At 41.6% G+C, this 25,862-nt stretch overlaps 2 protein-coding genes across 7 annotated transcripts in view; both read right to left on the bottom strand.

The window, feature by feature from the left end:
* The window catches only part of LOC109077463 (histone demethylase UTY-like), a 28,767-nt gene extending 25,057 nt beyond the window's left edge, over nucleotides 1-3,710 (bottom strand). For both annotated transcript variants that reach the window (XM_042759033.1, XM_042759035.1), the window contains exons 1-2: nucleotides 2,556-3,710; nucleotides 2,404-2,467 (exon numbers count right to left, since the gene is read on the bottom strand). In XM_042759033.1, the coding sequence (XP_042614967.1) occupies nucleotides 2,404-2,467; nucleotides 2,556-2,716 (225 nt within the window). In that variant the 5' untranslated portion in view covers nucleotides 2,717-3,710. The remainder of the gene's footprint in view (nucleotides 1-2,403; nucleotides 2,468-2,555) is intronic.
* A 10,495-nt stretch (nucleotides 3,711-14,205) lies between these two features.
* Nucleotides 14,206-25,651, bottom strand: LOC122145370 (putative ATP-dependent RNA helicase an3). 5 transcript variants are annotated; one of them, XM_042759028.1, is made up of 20 exons: nucleotides 25,359-25,651; nucleotides 24,604-24,652; nucleotides 24,487-24,534; nucleotides 23,467-23,523; nucleotides 22,877-23,023; nucleotides 22,613-22,745; nucleotides 22,380-22,487; nucleotides 22,022-22,121; nucleotides 21,803-21,938; nucleotides 21,611-21,708; nucleotides 21,424-21,522; nucleotides 21,155-21,315; nucleotides 20,804-20,948; nucleotides 20,547-20,691; nucleotides 19,287-19,337; nucleotides 17,803-17,984; nucleotides 17,604-17,721; nucleotides 17,336-17,489; nucleotides 17,121-17,245; nucleotides 14,206-16,967 (listed from the first exon to the last, which is right to left on the bottom strand). In XM_042759028.1, exons 1-20 carry the CDS (start codon nucleotides 25,401-25,403, stop codon nucleotides 16,894-16,896), a joined length of 2,175 nt encoding a protein of 724 aa, XP_042614962.1. In that variant the 5' UTR covers nucleotides 25,404-25,651; the 3' UTR covers nucleotides 14,206-16,893. The 5 variants fall into 5 exon arrangements, with proteins under 5 accessions (XP_042614962.1, XP_042614963.1, XP_042614964.1 ...); XM_042759029.1 differs by having other exon boundaries at nucleotides 23,467-23,520; XM_042759030.1 differs by lacking the exon at nucleotides 19,287-19,337.
* Between the last annotated feature and the right edge of the window lie 211 nt (nucleotides 25,652-25,862).

Below are 25,862 nucleotides of genomic sequence, written 5' to 3'. Positions count from 1 at the left end.
CTCTGTAAGGCTAATGTTTGCTAAAGCTACCATTGTCTCTGCCTGTTTTCACTGATGCTGCCTTCACGTGCTTCCAGAATGATCGGAAATAGGAATGTGGTACACGCTTAAAAATAAAGGTGCTTCAAAAGGTTCTTCACAGCAATGCCACAGAAGAACCATTTTTGGTTCTTATTTTTAAGAGTGTAGTTAAATGCATTTGGAAGCAATGTGAAGTCAATAACACGGTCTCCAGCTGTTAAACCATAACACCGGTGGTCTGCCAGAGCATGAGCTCTTGAAGCTCCGCCCTCTTCTGAAAAGGGAGGCGGGAGCACCAGCTCATTTGCATTTAAAGGGACAAACACAAAAGTGGCAATTTCAACAAACTATAAAAAAAATTCTGTGAGATAATTAGCCTGTTAAGGATAAACTTCACATACACTGAGGACACCACAGACTTATTACATCTTGTAAAAGTGTGCAATAGGTCACCTTTTAAAATTTCTGTGCCTGAAAATTACTGTTAAACACCTGAAAAACACTGTTTATTTATTTGTATCTTTGCTCTATTGTATTTATTTGTTTTGTTGCTTGTAGTTTGATTTGTTATTTTCTTTATTTTTATTTGACCACAGTCCTTTTTTCCGGAACACAGCACACACCGATCTGAACCGTTACACCCCTACAACACATTCAATCATTTAAGCAACCACTTAAGTGTTTGTCAGACAGAAGAACTAATTATCGGTATAAATCATGCTCATCCAAACTAATGAGAATCATGTGCATAACCAAGATATAGATCATAAATGCAAAAAATACTGACACTGTTTGAAGTATACATGTGCTATATTATGGTAAGCTTTGGAATACTTTGAAGAGCTACATACAAACAATAAATACTGGTGACAATGATGGGCACAAACACGTCAACAATTATTTAACGAGACAAGAGTCAATTATCACACTCCACAATCACACCACCAACAACCTGAACCCTAAAAGAGCCACATCTTAAAAAACCAGAGACAAGCAATGAATTCTTTTGAGATATAACCCTTCTGAACAGAAACCATGGGTTCTCAGTCAGATTCACATCCCTGTCTAAACAGAGAGAGCAGGCTGAGCATGAAAATGTCATACTTCATAACCAGTACAGACAAATAACAACACATGACAGCTGCTCAAATAAAAATCAGATCACAAGCTAACTTAGAGCCTACATGAACAGATCTGAGACGGAGAACCACAACATCTGAACAAAGTATTTATACAGCGGTGCAAGAGTTATTGAAATCAATAAACTGGGTTATTTATTAAAATAAGAAACACGCAACGCAAAAAATATCACCGAAGCTTCATCTTCATCTGAACAGCGTTCAGCTCAGCTGTCTCTCACTAACATCTGCTCTAATTACATTAATATAAAGACTGCAGACAGAACGATGCTGGACACGTCTGGACGGGAAGCGGCTCCTGACGACACACTCAGTGCTGCTGATGAAGATGATGATGTGTGAGGCGCTCGCTTAAAGGGACAGTAACCCAAAAACATCACTCTGGCATCGTTTACTCTTCCTCAAACCTGTGCTGCTCTCTTCAGCAGAACACAGAAGGTGAACTTGTTTATGTCCACACAATACAAAACTACATACTCTTGGACATAAAAACATCTGATTTTCACTGAAGAACTTAAGTGTATCACAGGATGATATTTTTAGTGAACCATCCCAATGCTCACACCAGAGGTCAAGGGTCACCCAGTAAGAGCAGATAACTGACACAAAAGATGACAGCAGAACTACAGCCAGAACACCTGCCGAGATCCAGCAGATCCCTGATCCGAGATAGAAGGTGTGCATCACTGCATCCCGGGTCCGCGGGTCTTTGTTCACTCTCTAGTGTTCACTACAGGTCGCTGCTGGACTACACTACACTCCGCGGAGCTCCTGGAGCGTTATTCGCGTCTGTTTCTGTATTATAACGCGCCTCTCCACCCCGCCATCTTGGGCCGACCCCAGCAGCCATTACCCCCCGCACACTCACCCGTCTCCGAGCAGCACCGAGCCGTCTGACAGACGCGCGATGAACGCCCGCGTCCCGCCAGCGCGCGCGTCTATACTGCACAGATGACACACAAGCTGCAGAATAAACACGGACGCGCTGCTGAACGCGTCTCCCTGTGTTCGTGAGCGCAATGATCGGAGAGCAGAGACGCGGCCAAACGCTCGCGCAGCGCCGACGGACGAGTTCAATCGAGCGCGTTAGCCGCGCGGCTCTGAGAAGAAAATAAGGACGCGTCGCCGCCCGGACCGCGCACAGCCTCGAGCTCGGAAACCGTGGGATTCTCTGTCATTTTGCACCGCATGTGTGTGTTGTGAAGCGTGCGTGCGAGGCGTTGGTTCAGAGGCGCATCTTTACCTTCACGAGCAGGGCCTTCGTGCTGGCGCCATCTTCACGGAGCCGCTCACATCCGAACAGAGAGCTGCGAACACACACACACACAGGGCTCGGGATCAGCTCACACACAGAAACTATCAAAAGCACTCAAAAAGACGCTCGCGGGCTCCGACCTGTCGACGCGGGCCAGAGCGTCACTCTCCTGCGCGCTCAGCCGCGGCGCGTCCTCCTCGGGTTCGCTCGCTTTTCCCGCCGCCATTTTCTTCTCCTCATCAGCAGCAGCGCTGAGGCGGCGAGCGGCGGCGACGGAGAGCGACACTCCGCACGATTTCATGGAATCGCGCCGAGAAATCGAGGCAAGGCGAGCTCCGTGCGTCCAAAAGCCACAATAACCGCGAACTTTTCTCCAGTAAACCGCGCCTCAGCTCCTGAAGCCCCGAGTGAAGTGAGCTGGCCCTCCAGCGGCGCGTCCTCTCACATTGTTTTTGCAGGAATACACTGTGACGCGACGCTCGGTGTTGATGCGCGACGCGCGGCCCGTGCACACTTATAAAAACGCCGAACGTATTCAAACAATCTCAAAGTTGTGTTCTCCAGCAGATTAAAGTTGTTGTAATTGTGTCACACGGGCGAACCCACGCCGTCGCCTTCGCCACGCCCTCCCGGGCCCGACAGCCAATCACTGCGCAGAACGCGAGCGCGTCACTGGCCTCGTCCCAAATTGTTGTGCTCCGGTCCTTTCGGTGATTTTGTTTCCTGATCGTTCGAGTGCGCGACCAGAAAAGTCCGAGACGCTGAAAGGTCCGGTGGCGCGCGCGTGTGCGCGAACATGATTCTCTAAAACACTAGATCCGGAGCGGCTCATCCGCGTTGTTATGAAATGCAAATAGAGAGGTGTGGTTTTCATGAAACGGGAAATCGGACTGACAGCCGCAGCTAAAGGGTTAAACTGAGGCCCAGTCCTCTCCTCGAATCTTCGCTTGAACACTGTTTGATCAAATCTCTGCCGTCTCTTGGAACGGCGCCCGTCTGCTTTAAGCTGCGCGTTCACTTCTGCGCGTTTCTTTAGTGTTGTGAGTTTATTATGAAGTTAAATATGAGAATGAAATTAATTAAACGAATGCAAACTCTTCGATTGTGTGTGTGTTATGGATGTGAAACGCAGTAATTATAAGCGGACATTCTGTCTGATGTTTGAAACATTGACGTGGCTGTAGGCGGAGCTCGCGGCTGTCAACATCACCTGACGCGGTGACGTCACACGCAGCGCCCAAAATGGCAGAACAACAACACGCCGGAGAAGAGCGAGGATCGAGTCTTTAGCGGCCGATACTAGACTCCAGAGGACTACACGTGTCGGATGAAATACATGAAATGAACCGACAGTCGAAGATTCAACTCCTGTCCTAAACACGAACACTGAGAATGAGCTCGTTTCAGTTTTGGCAATGTCTAACTTGTTTTTCTGCGGGTTTTTATAATACTATTAGTCTCAGACTGATGACCAATGTAATTAAAGCTGTTAATGTCATGACATAAGGTTACACTTCTATGTTACACACTATATATATAGTACTGTGCAAAAGCCATTAGTATTTTCACCTACAAAGTCAGTTATGTCTATCTTCTTCTGTAGTGTGTCAGAAGGAAATATCAGTTAATGTTAATAATGCAGTGAGGTGTTTGTGCTGCACACAGAGATGTGATCTGATCATCATCAGTCTGTCTGGAGTCACATGAAGAAACAGAACACACTGAGACAGACTCAATCCAGAAGAACTGTGTCTCCGAGACGCTTCGAGAAACCTTCCTGAAAGCTCCTGAGAAACTCTGCTCAAGTGCACCGAGAACAAAACCTGCTCTAAACACAGAGCATGCTCCACCAAATGATGACCTCATTCAGTTCATAGAAGATAATTGATACAGATAATCAATTTATGACATTATTATTGACAGCATCCTCACTTTACAGTATTTTTACACAAGAGCCTAACACTTCTCACAGCTCTGCAGCTTTGCAGAAGGTTTCAGAAACACACTCAGTGATTATTTCTGGAACCTGGTGGATACGCTTTTATTGCAAAACTATATACAAAAACAGCAAAATACAGAAGCACTAAATAAAAAATTTGAATAAATGCATATTTACAATTTAAGCACTTAACGAGGCTATTAATAAAATAATTAACTAGAGAAGGCTGACTAATCAGCTTGCTTCCATTTAGTGAGAAAAGCCTGAATTAGAGAAAAGCTCCTCTGGTCTTCAGTGATGTGAACACGTCTGAGAGTGTACACACAATATCTGAGAGAGAGCAGAGACCATGCATTAAAGAACAATGTTTGTTTAAAAGCGCGTGTCTAGTTTTGTGTGAGTGAAGGAACTCCGCTTGTGTGTCCTCTCGCAGTACATGGAGCACGTGATATTATGCTCGCACATACTCTCGGACGCAGCAGTGCTGGAGTAACTCCGGCCCCATCGCTGAGAAGGGGGGGGGGTCTGGTACATTCACAGGCATTCTTCATGATCGGTTCTTATAACTCTTATTTTGGATGTAATTTCAAACATGCAGAAGGTAGTGTTTGTTTACACCTGGAGTATCAGCGAGTAACCGTTACTCTACTGTAAGCTTCACTGTATTTAGAGAAAAGCCAACAAAGCCGCACCTGAGAACAGGTTTATCGAGGAGCGAAGTATGAACGTATGAATGAATGTTTTGTGCAAATACTAGTATCACATGTCTGGGACATTCATTATAAAATTAAATCTGAGACTTTATCATGGATTTCCTTCCCTTTACAATGGAAAATCATTTAGTTTTTTATTATTATTATTAATTCAGCGCCATGCAGGAGTTATATAATTAGTTTTTCTGCATGTAGCAGTGCCCTCTGTTGGTGTTTTTCAGGCTACTGAACTTGTGAAGTGGATTTGTTGGTGGCTTCATGCTTGGCCTCGCCTCTCACGGATGGGACATTTACTAATCTCTGCTATCACTTGTGCAGGTTTTTTTGTTCTTGGTAAAGTTTCTGTTGTATTTTCATGGCCTTAATTCAAACGTGTTTGGTAAAACTGAGTTTTCATGTATATAAATATATATTTACTCAGGGTTTCTTGTGTGATCCCAGCCTTTCGCTCGAGGTGCAGCTGGGCTCAGAGGCTTAACTCATGAAAGAATATAAGTAATATAAATTTAGTGCACTACAGTTATTGATATGTTTGAACATTGTTTTTAAAGCTGAATGAGCAGTTCAGTCTTTGTGTTTGATTAATGTCAGTAATTGTAATACTTCGCTTGCACTGGTCCTGTCTTTGTCTTTCTGTTTTTTTTCTTATTAATTTAGCTTTTCTCATTTTACTGCCTTTAATCTGTCCTTTCCTTAATATTTTGATGGCATCTTCATGGTTGGCATGCAATCATTCACAACACAAACCTTTTAGTCTTAATACTGGAAGCTAAATATACAGAATGTCATCATGTATCGTTGCTTTAATACAAATGAATTTATAATTAGTTTTAATGTATGTATATAAATGTACTTTAGAAATTAATTTGTTCTATGGCAAATATGATTTTATCTACCCACAACAGCATCTGATGTTTGACATACATCGGGACCCAGTGGCGGACTGGGACAGTAAATCAGGCCGGGAATTAGACTCCACCCCAGGCCACCTCTGTTGCTGCAGTCACCACCACCCTATTCATGTGTCCACCAGACTGCTAAACTTGTAGGCTAACCCTGTTAGTTGATGTAACAGGTAAACTACCACACATAATATGAATGGATAAATAAATAAACCCTCAAAAACTCACTAGGAATCCACCATCTATATCATCTTTCCCTGAATCCCCCTCTCTCTCTCACTCTGCACATCTAGTTTCTCTGCTATATGAAATAAGCACTTTCAATAATCTATATTAATTGTGCAGCCATCAATTGTATGTCCCCATGATCACAGTCCTATTACTGATGATCTTATAAATCATAAAAGCACATATTGTTCTAAAGGTATAGCCAGCATGTTTAGTTTTGCTTATAGCTTAAACTTTACTGGAAGGTTCCTGCTCTGACTCAAAAGCTGAACTGTCCACCCCCTCTTGTTCAACAGCAGGAGCGCCGTTGCTTCCTTCGACACCTTCAAAATAAATATATAAACATTGTAGACTAGACTACATATTGTAGGCTAGAAATGGAAAATCTAAATTTCTGGTCAAATTTGGCACTAAAAAAATACTTTGTCCCCATATGTCAAACAGTGTGCTAGTTTGTCATAAAGATGCTCTTTTAAAACTTCTATCATTATATATATTTGTAATTTTTTTTAGAATAGTTTGTATCTATTGTAAGTCTCTTTGGATGAAAGCGTCCGTCTGCCAAATGATTACGTAAATATAAGGGGTGGAACAGTTCAACTTTTTCACGGTTTGGTTTGTTTCACAGTTTTAGAGTCACTGTTTCGCTACCGTTGTATGTGCTATGTTTATGGAAAAACGATACTTTCAAAATATATATATTTTATCATATTATTAAGAATATTCTAACTACAAGCAACAGCACAAATAAATACAATAGAGTAAAGCTACAAATAAAAAAAACTGACTTTCAAGGGTTTTTTAGGTAGGTATAGCATAGTTTTTAGGAACATAAATTGAATAAAGTAATCAAATGTAAAACAGCATTGCATTTTGGACTACAAATTAAAGATAAATCTTTATTAAAGTTACAAAAGCTTTTTCAATCAAGAGCAGTGAGTGATTTCTTTGTTGTTGGTGTTCGATTAATATAAAGACTGTCACTTTAAAAGAATGCACTGATCCAGTGTTCGTATTCGTATTGAACAAGAGTGAATGGTTTGGCCACGGGGTTTTTTTTTTGTATTGAACAAGAGTGAATGGTTTGGCAAGCCAGAATGTTCATCCATCAACAGAAACATATATTAACTGAACCCTGTTTGTTTTACGTGTTATTTATAGTAAACCATATTACAGATGCTTTGTCAGATTTAAGTTGAACAGCGTTTCCAGCGCGTGCCGAACCGTGCGTGGAGAACCGAACAGTTTGATTTTTTCAGTGAACCGTCCCACCCCTAGTAAATATAATGTAAATGTAATGCTGACCGACCTGCTCCCTTACTGGTGAACATGGCTGGGATTTTGCATCAACTTAATGCGTCTGTGGCCAGGGCTCTTTTTTATACGTTCCCGCTCTGCTCCTTCTTTGCTTTTACGCTCCGTTTTTTGCACGGTTTTCTAAGATGAAGCCTGCCTCTGGATATAGCCAATTAGGCAGTGCTTCGCTGATGTTGGGTCATGTGGTGGTGTGATTTTTCACTCCGCGATCGCCTGATTCGTAGATTCATAAATCCGTCAATTAATTCGCAGTTGCATCCCAGCCTATTGCACGTCAGCCTGATCGACTGCACAGCGGCAGGCCAGAATGACCATCAGGCCAGCGGGAAATGTCCCGGTGCTCCCGATGGCCAGTCCGCCCCTGTCGGGACCTATATAGCTTTTTTATTTTTGGCTCATATTGCAGACCTTTATTGATACTCGAATACCAGAGCGCACTTACATCTTTCTGCTCGGTCAGATAAACAGAGATGAACGGTGCGGCAGCGAGGGAGAACAAAAGTGAGAAACAAACTGCACAGAATATGAATGCTCCTGTATTTCGTGTGTGTTGTCAGCAGAGTTGGGAAAGTGAACATCACAGATTTCATTGGTTCAAGGTCCAACGCTTGAAAGCTGCTTCACAATGAGGCACGAACACTTTCCAAAACCTTCACCCTCTCCGCTCCTCTGTGGTCAGCGAGCGGTCAGCCTCCACACGATCTGCTGAAACAGCTGAAGACACACCACTTCTGCAAATAATCCACAGCCATAAACTAAGGCACTTCCTATTATTATTTATTTATATATTTAATCAGTTCAACAAAATCGTGTTCTCTTCTACTCGAGCTATTGAATGAAGATTAGCTTAAACCTTAAACTTGACACTGTGCTCTGTAACTATTGACAAACTGCTTGTGATGGTCCTCGTTTATAAGTGGCTTTGGATAAAAGCATCTTTATCATCAAATGTAAGTGTAAATGCACGTTTAAACAGCTTATGCGGTGTGTTTGAATGATTATTGTCTAGTCTGTGTGTGAATGATGGTGCGTGTATGTGTTGAGAGCCTCCTGTTCTCATAAACTGCATGTCAGTGGCGAGTTAATTAATGGATAGTTTACATTTCACAATATTTTATGTTTCCAATGTTCTCCTCGTTCTTTGTTATGCACAAACCTAACCATAACCCATTCTCTGATTTCACTAAGCAGGAGTGGAGCTCTGCTGTTATAATGACTAGAAGGTAATTAATTAAGGTGAGATGGGGTTCTTGTTGTAATTCTTCTTCCGCTCTGTAAGTCTATGGCAGCCCACAGAACCGCTTGCGAGAAAGTTGTAAAAATTTTGCACACTGATAGAGGACAGTCTCAACATTAACCACAGCAAATTTGGTTCCTCTAACTCAAACTCTCTAGCACCGCACTCTATGCTAATAACTTTTGAACTGTAAGGTCTAGAAGAAAAATTATTTTTTTCCTCTGAATCCTTGGCTCATGCCGAGTCAAATGGACACCAATTCGTAGAATAATAAGGTCTAGTTTTTTTCACTACGTACTTTTTCTAACTCATCCTAGGGGTTTGTCTTATTTTCACCAAAATTGGCTCAGATCATCTTCAGACCATGCTGGCAAAAATAATAGAATTCAAGTTGAGTAGTCCTGAATAACGCATGAACAAATTCGACGAAGAGCACGCAAAAATGGATCTGACACTATATCTCCACAATGGTTTGGCATATTGGGACCAAACTTGGTGTGTGTTATAACAAGCATGACCTGAGGCTATCTGCACAGTTTTGGCGCTGCGCCACCTAGTGGTCAGAAGATATGAAAAATTATTTTTGCTTATATTTTCTGAATGGTTTGGCCAAAAATAACAAAACTGGTCTCTTTAGATTCAGTGCAGCATGCCATTTCGAACCATTTCGAATACGCATTGGCATATCGTTATGAAACTCGGTATGTGTCTTCGGCACCACGGCCTGACAGTACTCAAAAAGTTTCGTAACAGCACCACGTTGTAGTCAAAAGTTGTAATGAAATATACCAAAATGCTAATAATGTTTAAATAAATATATCTATTGTAATGAAACAATATATTCATTGGGTCATGCCGAAAACATAGATACTAATTTTGTCATAGTCAGCCAAACTTCCTGTTTATCTTCAGACTATGCTGACAAAAAGTTATGGATTTCGTGTTGATAGACAAAATCATTTTTGTATAGCAATGCAACAAAGTTGATGCCAGACTGCGTCTGAAGCTGTATCTCTGCAAAGCTTTGACACACTGTCACCTCACACAAAACACACATCGATTTGATAACAGCGCCACCTATTGGTCAAACGAGATAAGCCATTAAATCATATTACTAGTGGTTGTATGATTTTTCAGCCATTTTGACTACAATCATCTTAAAACCACAAAATCAGGCTTACTTTGAGATCATTCCGAGGCTAAATGCAGAAATCAAATCTTTGCATAGCAATGACAGGAAACACTGGAATCTAACAATCCCTTTGGGAAAGACAGTTAATCTTAAAAAATAAGCATGTGTCCCTATTCTCTGAACTAAACTCCTGAGACATGGGTTTAGAGTGGCCAGTTTAGGAAAGAAATCAATTAAACCTGTGTGTGTTAAAATAATTTAGATATAACCTGCTTTGTAATCATTAGCATTTTCATAAGTAGCTGTAACTAATGACACATTTTTTCTCAGTACCTGTAACTGATTACAATTACATTTATTTTGTAATTAAATTACGTAATTCCGTTACATGTAACCAGTTACTCCCCAACACTGCAAATAAATGTGAACTGAACTGAAAATACTGAAATGAATTACTGCATACTGGAATGAAGGTCATGTGGCTGGACTGAACACATAATCAGTAAACACCAGCAGAAGAAGTATTATCATCATAATATGAAATAATTATTAGACCCCAAGATATCAGATGGTTTTACCATGGTATTTCTATACCATGCTACTCATACACAGATTCATATACCAGGTATTTATAAATTGGTTTATATATTTATAAGGTGTTCAAAGAAAATAAAACAAGCATAAACCAACCCAAAACAAACAAACATGGCACTGATAATATTACTGATGAAATAAGATCTAATTCAGCACATGGTATTAAAACTGTAGAATCAGTTCAATATTATGATACCTGTGGTACATGTGCAAAAACATTTAATGGTTTTTACCCTGGTAATTTAGTTAGTTGATGTGTGCTTTCTGTAGGAAAATGTCTTTACCTGAGTCGTTCATAAGATGCAGGTGTTGATCTTATTAAAGACGCATTTCAGGCTAGTTTTCATTGGCTTGTATGTAAATATTATCCAGCATTTTTTGTACTTTGTGTTCATTTCGCATCATTTTACTGCTCCAAGCGACTCAGTGTGTGTCTGAATTGTCCAAAGGGTTCAAACTAAATCGCGAACCGTTTTGTTAACTCCGATTCATTGAACAGAACCGACTCAAACGAGTGAATCTTTCACCACTGACCAGCTGACGGAGACAATAGTCGTGTTTTCAAAAATGGGAATTGCCCAACTGACAACTTACATCATTATTTTTTTTTTAATTAATTCATTAATTTATATTTTTATATATATTTTTTATTTTATGTGTGATGCTGACGTCATTCACGCTCGTGCGTAGAACAACGCGCGCAAAACTGGCGCGCTTTTCCTGTGGCGGTAAGACGTTTATTTCCCTACAAATCAAATTCAGATAAATTGACATCAATATAAACGTTAACAAAGTAAAATATATGTCATAATAACAGTGTGATGGTTACCAGTAATTTTAGTCCAAAGTAAACCAGATTTGTTCCATATGCATGTTTTGTAATGTTTCACAGAATTAACAGTAACACGTGATCGTAACAGCTAGCGCTAGTTATGATTAGCGTACAGTGGTTCAGTCAGTGTGTTATTGATGATATTATGATCGTATGGACGGTTCAACATGGCTTATTTCTTCAGGAAAGAGCTACAGTATTTATATTCATGCTTAATTACCCCCCATCCTTCCTGGAAGAAATCAGCCTTATGTCCATTCTTTACACACACAAAAAAAAATTTCATGGTAAATACTATTTTATTTATTTATTTATTTATTTATTTTTGTCATACTGTCTAAGTTGTTTGCGTGAGGAATAGTAAAAACATAATTTTAATCTGTTTTCTTAGCATCTAATATGCATAGCTAGCATGTGTCAAAGGTATTGTGATTTATGAACTGGTAAAGAATCCCTTTCAGTAGTCAGCTATCTCACCCTCTTTTAAGTAAACAGGTTAAAAATCAGTTTGAGTCTAAAGTGGATTAATTTTCTTCACCCTCACCCTCTCTTTGTCTCTCTCTCTCTCACACACACCAGACAAACACACACACACACACACCATACACACCACACACACACACACACACACACACACACACACACACACACACACACACACACACACACACACACACACACACACACACACACACACACACACACACACACACACAGTACACACCACACACACACACACACACACACACACACCATACACACTCACTCACACACACACACACACACACACACACACTCACACTTATAAAGTTAGTTACATATAATGGTAGATTTGTCTAATTTGAAGTTTTAAAAGCAAGACTGGTTAACTGGTTAGTCAAACTAGTTTATGGCTGTGTTTATTCAACTGGCCGTAGTTCAGTAAACTTTCACAGAAGTATAGGCTATGATTTAATTTCAGTGTCTTGAATTTGATTAAATTAATATTTTTTATAAGTATGTGTTTTTACATTTTTTCTTAGTTCTGAATTTGATTAAATTAATATTTTGTAGTTCAGATGTAATAATTAACCAAAATTATGAGGAAGTCTATTGGTCACATGTCATATTCACAGGTCAGACTTCATTAACGTGAACTTATGTATACAGATAACTGATACGGAATCTGTTATGAGAGTGATTAGTCCCATACTCACAGGCATATGAAGCATGACCACCAAAACCATACGAAGAACAAACTCTTAACTGAGAAAAATCATTCTTTTTGGACAAATCGTTTGATTTGTGAACGTTCGGTGAAGGCTTATGAGTTCTTTATCTTTAGTTAATGTTATTAAATAGAGAGAAAAACATAACATTTCTAGCGTATTCTTTGGATCTCATTATTAAAACACGAAATGACCAGAAAAGTCTCAAAAGCAGTCAGTACTAATTCTCCATAGGCCTGTGCATTAATCAATATATCGACTTAAAACGCAATATATGTGCGACCTCAATAATCCATGTTTTGTAGATTCCACTTCCACCTGTGAATTTTGTAGCTTCTCGTACATCTCAGTAGTGATCGTGTTTCTCAGCAATAGTGTGCGCCCTAATTTACAGAGAAAAGAATGTCAGGGAAAAATCTGTAGATGTACATTTTTCTTTTTTTCTACTTGTTACTTTGCACTTTTTGTTAGAAAATGTTTATTTACTATTTATTCAGGTTTTTTAAGGTATCTAATATTTTGATAATTTATTTGATCTAAATCTTGTCATTTGGAAGCGATTAGGCCTTCTTGCATTATTATGCTGTTACATTATGATAATATATTCAGTGGCATAAAATGGTCTTTAAAATGACAATAATATCTTATCTATTTATATCTAATTATTTTGGGGCAATATATCGCACAACAAAAAGTTGTTATCGTGACAGGCCTAATTCTCCAAGTTCTCTTGACTTGAATAATATGCATTTTCATTCATTCATGCAGTACGTTAACATGATTTTAGTTCTAAATTCTAAGTGACATTTAAAAAAAAAATGTTTTATTGACTGATGTTTCATAGACATTGAGTTGTTATGGTTTCTGCTTTTATGCGTGTTTCTGTCTGTATCTTAAAAACGGGATGGTGTTATCTTACGTGTGTTGATGTCACTATTATATAAATTACTGCAGGCACAATTCTAAAGTGGTACAGTTTGCTCGAGCCAAAGCTGTGTGTAAATTGTGACTTTTTTTTGCATGACATTACAATTCTATTTTAGAGTGGAAATGTACATAAATAGGTTAAACAAAAGAAATAAGTTTATGTCTGGAAACCTGTTATATGTCTTTTATACACGTACTGTACTTATCTCACTGAGCGCTGAAATGACATTCACTGTGTGGTGCAGTACAAATATTTTGAGTGTCCCTTATTTTCCTATAAAGAACCACGATTGTGCCTTATTTCCTTTTCTGAAGCTGGCAACCCAACAGAACTTTGCATGGTATGAATGTAACGTGTTTAGTGTGAAAACCGTGATGCTCTAAACACATTGCTGTAAAAGATGGTGCATAATTTTAATAAGGGACCAGGTACGTGCATAAAAGATCACATTTCGTCACAAATATAAACCAAGTTCTATTAAATGAACTTACTTTCTGTGATACTTCCATATAAGACTTAGAATTGAGAAAACTAAAATCGATGGTCAGGAAAGACCCGGAATTTCTCCTCTGCTATTGAGATTGCATCGTCACCAACCACTGCACTGATCATCTATTTATTATTACTGTTCTACAGAACAAAGTCATACAGTTTTGGAACATCATGAAAGCAAGTAAATGACAAAGTTCTTTTTGGCTGACCTGTCCTTTTCAGGTAACAGCAGGGTTTTAGCATTCAATCATTTAAGATGCCCAAGCGGTTTCTGTATTTGCAATGTCCAACTTTAATTTGGTAAAATACAGTAAACACACATTTCATTTTTCGTGCAGTGCACAGCCTCTAAACTAGTACATAAAGCAAATACTTCTAACTCTAAGGGCTCCGGTGATGTTCTTTCACATGTTTTGGTCAATTAAAAGCCTCTCATTGCATGCTTTCAACACTTCACCCATAACTGCTTCTGTAATTAAGACCGAACTTTCAGCCAAACCTGTCAGAGAACACCACCGCCATTGCCCAATATGCAAATGCAACAATACAGAATAAACCACATGTTTTTGTTACTTAAGATTGCCGTGTGCCAGACATTCACTGGGGGTACAAATAAAAAATAAATATTGGAAAAACAAAACAAAAAGAGAACTGGATAATCTGAACACTTTGCACTGATACACATTTACAAAAATATTTCTGTAACTTTTTCCAAACCTTGGCATGGTTGTTTATTTAAATTTCGGCTGCCAATTCAGAGTTTGATTGATCGGATTGAAACATTTAGTCAGAGATACCAATTACAGATTACAGTTGTATTTGTATTGTATACACAATTGTATACACAATGTATTGTATACACAATTACAGTGGATTTCAGCGGAGTCCAAAATGACCTTAAACATTAAAAAGCTCACACTACCCCGAAAAATATAAATTTCACGCATACGGGTGACATTCAACATTCAAGTGCCAGTGTTTTTGTACTGTCTTTTGGTCAAGTTACTTGAAACTATCACTTTTAGGCTTATAAAAATAAATATTTCTCAAAAATGCTTAATAAATTACACAAACTAGCAGCAAAAGTAGAATCTAGTAATCTGTGCAAATAGCTAAATTCCCCACTGCTGGTCCCAAATCAATCCTGGTTAACTATTGGAGAACCCTTCCCCTTTTGTAAACAAGCTGCGTTTTCACAATCTTCACACGCAATATTCGGAAGCTTAAGGACACGCACTCAAGACACTTATATAAAACCCTAGATGTGCAATAAAACAACTTTTGTAAAACTGGATAGGCCTAAGTAGCACCACTGCTCTCAAGTCTCCTCAATACTGTCAACGCATCTGCTTCAGGTCACCTTTTCCAAATTCATGTCAAAAGGCACAACACGCTTGAGAGTAAATCTATTGCACTTCAGTTAAACGCATCCCACTCGCCCTTATCAGACAGCAGCGCTGCCGGCTCGACCCGACCAGAGCGCACCGCCGCAGTAGCGTACTATTAAGGGCGCGCGGGAGTTTGAAAGAACCCTGTCTTAGGCCAGGATGCCATGGAAACCTCCTCCACTAAACAAACCAATACGAATCTGGTTTTACACCAAAACCACTCCCCTGCAGCTGGTTTCGTGCGGTTTCCCGTGGTGTACACTGAATTCTGCTGACCCCAGTCCTCCCTAAATCTGGGGGGTTACGAGGGAGCCGTGTCTCAAGAGTAAAGCCGAGGATGTCTATCGGAATTCAACGCAGCTTGAAAAAGAGAAAACCAACAACCAAAAAAAAAAAAAAAAGTTAACAAATGTTACTTGTAACGAACGTAAAAGCCTGCTGCAGAAATTGGTTCGAAAATCTCCTTGACCAAAAAACAAGAACACTAGCATGCGGATTTCTTCAGAGACGGGCTGGGCTTTCGGAGCCGTCCGCTCTGACCTCGTGGTCCTAGAGCAGCCATTAGAACTCTTCACTATGGAAGTTGCCACAAGCCTGACATTAATCGACTTCAAGAATGGTTTTCGAAGGAAGAAAGAGACAAATCCAATTGCTACCTCCATAAGAGTTCAAGAAAAAAAATAATCCAACACCACTAAACAGCTAGCTTGTGGTACTGAACTAGCTGCCTCAATGGTGCGGTTATGAAGCGGAGCGGCGGGAGGCAGACGTGGTTCATCACAACAACGAAATTTAAGAGAATATACTGGAATGGCTTGGTTTCTTTCTCAGGAGACTACCATCTCTATAATAGATACCTCTCCAGGATAGAGTGAGCAAGATCTTTTCCTTTCAACATTCAATAGTTTTCACTCCCTTGTGATAGTTTTACCACACAGGAGAACGCAAGCCAATCGAGGGGGTCAAGCCCCTGCGACACCAGCACTGGTGACCCTGTTGAAAATTTCAGTTCAAAATGAGGTTGTGACAGACCATCCCAGACTTGCCAAGGTTTGATTACATCCAAGCTTATTTTGTTATACCATCCAAACAAATCTTTCAAGGGTGAACAAAACAAAGAAAAAAAAAATAAAGAGGGGAAAACAACTGCCAGCCAGACATTTAAAAAGAACAGAAAAACAAACAAAACACAGCGAGTCTAAATTTAAAGGAACAGTACATTAACAAATGATTCCCGTTTAGTACAAAGAAATGAAATGTAGTGGAAAACTAGAGTCCAAGAATCTAAAGCAAACTTCTGCCTCCGTTCCCCCCTTCAGTACGGTCGAGCACATCATGAGACTGCTTCCTGCTACAGTCAAACCTCCAGATATCCCGGCATCCCCGAGTCCCACGGAGTTCAAGCTTCTCCAGATGTGGTCAGAGAATCACAGCTGGTAATGTACTGCAAAGTTCTTCAAAGCTACACAGGGTATATAGTCTGGCTATGGTACATGTGGTTTCCATTCAGTGAGTTTGGCATGGTGATCCACGGTCATTGAGGGAGTGAAGAGATGAAGGAAGGAGTGTTAGTTTCCCCACCAGTCCACCTGGGAATAGTTTCCTCCATAGCCATCACTGCTGTAGAAGTTACCAAAGCCACCTGAGGACCAGAAACACCGGGTAAGAGACGGGCACTCAAGAACTATGCTGTCATGCAACTAAACTGGAAAATATCTTGAAAAAAAAAAAAAAAAGCCACCAAGGCCTCTTCCCCCCAATGAGGGCATTGTTCCTGAGCGAGGCCGACCCTTACCCCCACCAAATCCACGGTTTCCTCCGTGACCGCCAGTGTTCCGGCCGCCGCGGCTCCCGAAGCCTCCACTGCTGGTGCTGCTGCTGGTCTGACGGTAGTCTCTGGCACCAAAACCACCAGAAAACCTAAAAAAAAAACACCAAACTCTTTCATTGGGGTGCCCAGGGGCTGATCTTAAAAAGGTACAAAAATTAATAAATGGAAAGACACTTCACCTCTTGGAGCGCCCGCGGCTGCTGCTCTTGTGCTGGTGCTCGTAGGCCAGGCTCTCCAGCCAGGATGGGACTTCCTGTTTGGCTTCCACCAAGATGTCCAGCAGATCCTTGGTGATGTTGCTATTCTTATCATTGAAGAATGATGTGGCAAGACCTGTGACAACCCAACAAAACAACTGAATTCGCTGGGATGCATTTGGATCTGTCACTAAACAGCATGTTCCATTGTATACTACAGCAAGCGTATCAACATTGTCAATGCAATTACCCAGGTTTCCCACGCGACCGGTACGCCCGATGCGGTGGACGTACTCTTCGATGTCACTAGGCAGGTCAAAGTTAATGACGTGTTTTACATTGGAGATGTCCAGACCACGAGCAGCCACCTGTGGAACAAAAGAGTTTGAGACTTGCACCAAAACATACAAAAGATTTTACAAGGCAAAGAGGAAAGAAAGAGGACATACAGCCGTGGCAACTAAGATGGGGCATCTCCCTGAACGGAACTGGTGGAGTGCTTCCTCGCGGTCTCTCTGGGATCGGTCGCCATGGATACTGGTGCAGGAATAGCCTTCACGGTACAGGAAGTCCTCAAGAGCATCCGCTCCCTTCTTGGTCTCAACAAACACCAAGGTCAAAGATTCTTTACCTGTTGGATGAGATGAAGACAATCAACAACTGAGATCACACTTCAGTACGAGGAGCAGAGGCTAATGAATGGCAGCATATGACAAACAGAGAGTGACAAGCATTTGGATCTCATAGAAGTGAACTTTGTTAAACTCAGAAGACTACTGTAGGCAGAGTCATCTACTGTCCTGCTTAATGTGACCAAATTACAGCAGTATTATGGCTTTACAATTCAACATGGCATTGGTTACATGCCACTTCATGCACAGATCCAACCGCAGGAATGAAACACAAAAGGAGCATGACTACTTCCAAAGAAATATCAGGGGAGGGGAAAAAAATAATAAAAAATCCTAACACCCTATGAGAGCTACATTAAAGCCCTGCATGGGCCTCAAATCCCGGCCCGAGACGATCAGGCCCTAGCCCGGCTCTTGTCCATCAGCTTATCAGAATCATCGGTCCAAGTCCAACTGGAGCCGGGGTTTTTTTCCCTCTTTCTTCCTCCTCCCTATTACACAGCCTAAACTACTGTTGCAGCTATTAAAATAGTTCGGTTTTGTTTTTAAATATCAAAGTGGCTATTTAAATTTGTTTCTTGAAGTTACTGTAGAAAAATGTTGAGTATTTTTTGTTTGTTAAATTCAAGGTTTTTTTTTTTTTTTAAGTGACAACCATGCGGCCGTCAGCGAGTTGATCACGTTTGATCAATTTAGCCTTCTCAAATCAACACTTGACTCACCTACAATAAAATCCATTCCAAAAACTGTAAAGGGTCTACTTGTGTACACAAAACTTAAAATAAAAACAAACAGGACACGATTTCTGCCGTATTAGTAAACTGAAGCAAGTCACCTAAAAATTAACTGAAACTCAGCGTATAGGCTACTTTGCCTCACCACTATCATTACACATGAGAAATATACCTATAGAAAACTTGAAATGTCTACTTTAAAAACAAAACTATCCAAATTGAGAACAAAAATTGTATCATGTCAACCATATTAAAGGAACATTTCTCTCTAAAGGCGGAGTCAACCACATTAAAAAAAAAAAAACCCACTATTTTATTATTAAATAATAAAAATCTCCTTACTAAAATATAAAAAGTAGGAGCTGTGACATAAAATTGGCCCAAAGCCTGGCCCTATGGGCGTAAACAAGCCTCTTCGGGCTCAGGCTGAAATGCAGGGCTCTAAACTAGATCTCATTCGACACGGAAGGGGAGGGGTTGGAAGAAAAACAATGTTCAAGCAAAATAAAGTGAGATGAGACTTACATTCGTTCCACTTCCAGTGGACAGATAAACGTCTCTACTTACCAGGTTTTTCTACGTTCTCCCCCGTACTGTCCTGAACCTCATTCGGAATGACTGAATAAAATCAAGACCTTAAGATGAGCTTCAACAAATATCAGTTTCAGTCTTGATATGGTTTACATGGGTTAAGATGAAGCTCTGCGTTCAGGTGCTGGCGGAGCATGCATGCAATTCACAATTTTTAATATCTACAGCTAGCTCACTGAATCTCAATTTCATATTTCTGGTGTTTAGAGAATGGCTTTCAAAATGAGATTCAACTCTCCCATTGTACTATGAATTTCATATTTCTGGTGTTTAGAGAATGTGCGCATCTCTTCAGTAAAGACGCTCCTGTAATTAGTAGTATATCTCCAGCACGTACGTTAAGATCAGGGTTGCCAGGTTTTCACAACAAATCCTGCCCAGTTGCTTCTCAAAACTAGCCCAATCGCGTTTCCAGGAGGTTCCCTGATAAAAATTGCATCCCGGGGTCAAAATATAAGTTTTTGGCAGGGTTGCCCTGGTAATATTCACATTTTAGGGGCTAAATATCACGTTATTGGTATTGGGGTCGCTTCAACCCGCGGACATGAAAAACAACCGCAGACTTGGCAACACTGGTTCAGGTGGAGCGGCATTTACTACACAGAGCCGTAGTCCACCGACAAGCTACACGAAATCGCTTTCAAAATCGACAAAGAATCGCCTGCGATTTTAAAATCGATTTTGTGTAGATTGTCAGTGGACTACGGCTCTGTGTAATAAATGCCGCTCCACCTGAACCAGTGTTGCCAAGTCTGTGGTTGTTTTTCATGTCCGCGGGTTGAAGCGACCCCAATACCAATAACGTGATATTTAGCCCCTAAAATGTGAATATTACCAGGGCAACCCTGCCAAAAACTTATATTTTGACCCCGGGATGCAATTTTTATCGGGGAACCTCCTGGAAACGCGATTGGGCTAGTTTTGGACTAGTTTTGAGAAGCAACTGGGCAGGATTTGTTGTGAAAACCTGGCAACCCTGATCTGAACGTACGTGCTGGAGATATACTACTAATAACAGGAGCGTCTTTACTGAGGAGACGCGCATGAAAATCGTATTCGATTTTTTGCACAGCCCTACATTGTACTCAACCTCCAAGAGTGACTTCAACCTAAAAATTAGTTTAGTCCACTCACAAAACAAGCTAATTTAATCTCAAACATGACATCCTGTGTGAAGAGGTCATACTGAAATGACCACAGAGACTAAAATCAGAGGAAGGCTATTTACAAACGGACCTGTGGCATTGAGCAAGTCGAGCAGGAAGGACCTCTTGTCATTTTCTTCAACCCACACCACCTTCTGGGTGATATTCTCAGAGGTGGAACCAACCCTGCCCACAGCCAAGAAGATGTATTCCTCCAGGAAGTCACGAGCCAAGATCTAGGAAACCCAAAAGCTCTTCAGACAAGTCTAATAAACAGTACAGAGCCAGAGCCATCGTAAAGTTATAACATCACAACGTGTTTTAAAGGGATTAGCCTGAAACCCTCACCTGGATCTCCTTGGGGAAGGTGGCACTGAACATCATGGTCCGACGAAGCCCTTTGGGCGGCATGGTGTCCTGCTCCACGATACGGCGAATCTGTGGCTCGAAGCCCATGTCCAACATCCTGTCTGCTTCATCCAGCACCAAATAACTAAGGACAGAAACACACAGCTCACGGTCAAGACTCAAAACAGTGACAATGAGAACCTAGTGCATTCCTGGACTTAACACAGGGCACCCAAAGTAACCAAAAGGAAGTGAATTTCAAAGGTTTGTGTTACAATTGAAAGGAAAAGGCAACAACAGCAAACACCTCCACACTCCAGAGGCACAAAGTGCAGCAGATCTTTGACATACTTGCAGTAGTCCAGGCCGATCTTGCCCCTCTCCATCATGTCCACCAGACGCCCGGGAGTGGCCACCAGCAGATGGCAGCCTCTCTCCAGATCACGAATCTGCTGACCGATATCAGCGCCTCCATACACCACACAGGGACGCACATGAGAGCGGTACGCAACCTAGATAAGGAGTAGAAAGAAAAAGAAAAAAAGGGATTTAAATGCTTTTCATCTGACAGTAATTGGGATGTCCCAATGAGAGTGTGTTCTGGTGCAGTTGTTTAATACCTTCCTGGCCTCCTCATAGATCTGGAGAGCCAGTTCCCTTGTTGGGGCTAAAATCAGCGAAATGGGATACTGCTTACGGCGGCCATATTTCCCATTTTCCTAAAGACAAGAACACGCCCAGTTAAGATATCCAACAAAAGTAGGAGCCAGTTTTTTTTTTGCCAAACTAGCATACAGGAAGTGCTACCTGTGCACTGTTCTTCATAGCCTGCAGCGCCTCTCCTGGTCCTTCAGTGTATATCTGGCTCAGGACTGGCAACAGGAAGGCTGCAGTCTTTCCAGAACCTAGTTACAGCGACAAAGACAGACGTCATTTCAAGCATTTACCATACACACACAGGGAAGAAAAAAACAGTGATGAACTAAGCAGACGTCTCACCTGTCTGTGCGCACGCCATCAGGTCTCTCTTAGACTTGATGATGGGAATAGCGTACTTCTGGACAGGAGTGGGCCGTGTGTAGCGGCTCAGGGTTATATTACCCATAATGATCTCTCCCAGATCTACATCATGGAACTGTTTTACAAAAACACAAAGATGGTGATTAAAAACACAAAAATAAATTGCAATTCAACTCCGATCTGGATCAGGGGACTCACACTCTCAATATGCGGTGGACAGTTCTGGCCTGTGGCTTCAACAGGAATGTCATCATATTTCTCAAAGTTAATCCCAGTGTTGCTTCCAGAGAAGAGCTCACTGCAGGAAACATTAACAAGTGTCAGACAAACTCCACTTTGGTTAAAAAAAACATAAAAACTCCAAGACAAATCAATGCTCACATTTACAAGATTATATGAATGACCCCACACTGTAACTACTTCAATCTGATGCTCTTCACTGCAGAATTTTAAAACACTCCTATCTTTGAGTAAAACAACTACTTCAAACCAAACCAAGTAGGAACACCTTCAAATAAACTTGAAAGCAGCATTAAGTCAAAACGGCCACACTCACTGTTCCACTCGCTCATTGGGAGGCAATGGTTTGGACCAATCTTCATCATCCCTCGAGTCCTCCACCCATCGGCTGTTCCCACCGCCGCCAAACCCTCCACGCTCATACCTGCCAAACAACACTGCTTCAGACAACTCCAGACTCAGAGACTCCCATCACAAGCTATTCAATAAACAGATGAAGCAAGCACCTTAAAAAAAAAAAAAAAAAAAAAAAAAACAAGCAAGCCTCACCGGCCCCTGGATGAAGACCCGCGGTCACTGAAGAAAGATGATTTGCCCCGGTCAGAGCGGCCACCAAAGTTGTTGTAGGCAGTGTCTTTTGGGGCATTCCACCCACCGGCATCCTTGTTGTCGTAACCAAATCCTATTTAAGAGAGAACGATTCACATCAGAAAGCAGCAATGCAAGTTCGGTAATCAAACAGCAGAGCAAGTGTTCCCAGCCGTGTGGTGAAGACACCTGTCTGGATGGGGCTGTAGGAGCCGCTGCTCTTACCTCTGAAGCCACCTCGTCCTCCGCAGTCGTTGCGCATGGAGCCGCGGCCACCGAAACCGTTGCCTCCATTCATGCGGTTGTCTCGGCCATCATGGCAGCCATTCACGAAGCCATTGCTGCGTCCGTTATCCCATCCTCCGGGAGAATCTTTGTGAAAGAGTGAGAGGACGGGGTTATTAAACACACATGTGCTAGAAACCTTCAGTCAGCCTTGAGAAGGAGCTGAGCTTTCTGGGGCGGATGGTCAAAAGCAAAGCAGTTAGTTGGCACTAGTTATGTAGTCTGCAACCAGTCCTCGACTTGACCGACTACGATGAAATTGCGTGCAAAATAGGAAAATGAAAGTAAATGCAGACATGGGAGCATCTACTCCAAATACCCCCCCCCCCCCCTCATCTGAGTGGGGTCTTTAAACAAAAGAGATCTTTAAAGCCTGAGGACGACATTTGTAATCTTGTATTGGAAAGAAATGTGGCTCGCTTAAAGCCGTCAGGATTCCAAGTGTGTGAGAATTAATGGTGGAATCATTCATATTTGAGGATTTCCCCTCAAAGTCTCTTTAGCCAAAGGCTGTCATAATAGAAACTTACAGCTCCTTCCTGGTGCCACTGAGTAACCGCTCTGTCTACCAGAGGAAAAAGCTCCTGCTAAAAGAAAAAACGTATAGTCAGGAGGACGCTGAGCCAAACAGCCTCGTCACAAGGATAAGACTAAAGATCAAGGAGCATCTCAAACGGAAACCTATTCTGTGGAGAGTTACGGCCAATCGGTTCAGACCAGCTCTGTTTGAATTTAAGAAAGAAGGTTTTTTTTCATGCATGCCAGCACACTGATCACTTGTGTCAAAGGACAAAAGATGGAGGGGGTATAAAATGATTCGGTTCTGGGTCAGGGTGTGTACTGAACAGAACAACGAGATGCACGAGACTGTAGTGCACTGAAGCAAACGATAGACTAGACGTCCTACAGACATGCTGCGCCACCAACACAATGTTTACATGCACAAATAATCCGTTATTAATCTGACTGATGGCTCGATCCAAACGAAAGATTGATCGGATTGAAAGGTGTGGTTTTTTCCTTTTCTATGATCGAGAGTGCATGTAAACACTCGATCAGATTAAAACCTGAACAGTGCAGCGACGCAGAGATAGCACTAATGACCAGCTGTTCTTCATGTTGAATAAATGAGTTTCCTGTCATCATAAACCCTCCTTTCACTCTGTGTCTGTGCAGCAGGACGACGTCCATCAGTCCCTGTTTCGGGTGTTTTTACTGCGTGATAAAATATAAGCAGCACGGCACACCAGTGCTAAATTATAACCAGAAATAGATAAATATTAATTCTGCAATTTAAAACTAATAAAAAACAGTGTAGGAGAATGATTATTATGCACAAACAGCGGGAAACTGTATATCTGTACAGCGTGCGCATGTCAAAGCTTCTGATATAAACGCACAAATCAACCCGATCACTTTATTCAGCGTTCATGTGAAGATTCATCATCAGAATGTTATCAGTCCGACTGAAATAAAAGTTGTGCATGTAAAGATTAGCCAGTGGCACTGGAGTTTAAGGGTTAACCAGACAAGACAAGAAGTGTACATACCATTTTTGGAAGCTTCTTTGTTCCTTAAATGAGGTGGAATGTAACGCCCTGGTGAAAGACAAACTTTGTAAGCATGGCACACACACAGCTTTACTTCATGCAGAGACAGATACTCACTTCCAGGGACTCCCTGAACATCAGCAGAGTTCAAGTCTAGGACAGCGAGCTGGAAGAGAAGAGAGACAGAGCTGATGTGAGGAGGGCAGAAGAACCTCGAAGAGCTGACCTGGGGTCAGTGACAGGAAACACGGGCTTCATCCGGGGCACTACAGAAATCTGAACAAACTTTACTCGAGCCTTCTGTTCAACGATATAACATCTAAAGTTACCCTAAAACCTAAGACATCACCCCAACACGTCCAAGCTGGTTCAGACAATTATAAACAGTGATAAAAAACACTGAAACAGACAAAGCCGTGTGTCACTAAACTAACGACATCTACGACACAACTCCGTCACGCGACTCAAATTAAAGAATATTCGCTGCGTGTCGTTACAGGAAATTACTCTTCGAAGATTCGGTGCGTTACATCGCAATATTCGCGTCCATTTGGGTTCATCTGACGCACAAAAATAAATAAAGCCAGTTTCTATCAAGAGAAGTAACGACAGCAGATAAACAATATAAAAGCAGACGCAGTGAAATAAAGACCGGGTCAGACCAAAGGCCAGAAGAATATCGGTTACAGGCCATAAATCCTCCAGCGGAAAGTTTTCCTGCTCGATCTCGATACAGACGCTCACGAACTAACGTTACACCGAAACCCTCTCCGAGCCCCGCGGACGCATCGCGAGACAAACAGACGCTCCGCCATCATCCGCAGCTCCTCCATCTTAACACACCGCCGGTACACCGCCCGAACCCCGCTCACCTGCTGGTCTAGACCGTGCACATTCTCCACGGCCACATGACTCATAACTAACGGGTGATGAGGGCTGATCTCTCGCGCAGACGGGTTTCTTTGTTCGCCGGTGTGTCGCTTGTGCTCCGCTCGTCCGGTAATTCCCGTTGGAGAGACGTGTAACTTTAAACAAAGGAAAGAAAAACGGAAACGCAAACGTTGCTTTAAAACGAAAGGTTCGTGTTTTAATGATCTTCAGTGTGTCTGAATTAGACTCCGCGTCGACGATGTTCGGAGCCCGAGCTGCGCGTCTTTCTCGATCTGAAAAGTGCAGTGTGACCGCCCCTAAACCGCGTCATTTTATTGGACGACAGAATCACGGCGTGACGCTTTTCTCGCGAGACTTCGAGGAGCTGTTTACACCGGCGAACGTGGCCTTGTTAAGCTGAATCCGTGTCAATGCTGCTGCATTTGATGACCTCACGATCACCTGGAGATGTAGTTCATTTGTTCTACATGCGCAAATACATATTT

The sequence above is a fragment of the Cyprinus carpio genome, chromosome A6, assembly GCF_018340385.1.
Source record: "Cyprinus carpio isolate SPL01 chromosome A6, ASM1834038v1, whole genome shotgun sequence".
Classification (NCBI taxonomy): domain Eukaryota; kingdom Metazoa; phylum Chordata; class Actinopteri; order Cypriniformes; family Cyprinidae; genus Cyprinus; species Cyprinus carpio.
This window is presented reverse-complemented; position numbering and strand designations above follow the sequence as displayed.

Excerpts from the sequence above, each read along its gene's own strand:
- LOC122145370 (XM_042759028.1), bottom strand. The coding sequence starts at position 25,403 with ATGAGTCATGTGGCCGTGGAGAATGTGCACGGTCTAGACCAGCAG. Across the intron at positions 22,746-22,876 it reads AGGACGAGGTGGCTTCAGAG|GATTTGGTTACGACAACAAG; the intron begins GTAAGAGCAGCG and ends TCTCTTAAATAG. Across the intron at positions 22,122-22,379 it reads CCCAATGAGCGAGTGGAACA|TGAGCTCTTCTCTGGAAGCA; the intron begins GTGAGTGTGGCC and ends TGTTTCCTGCAG.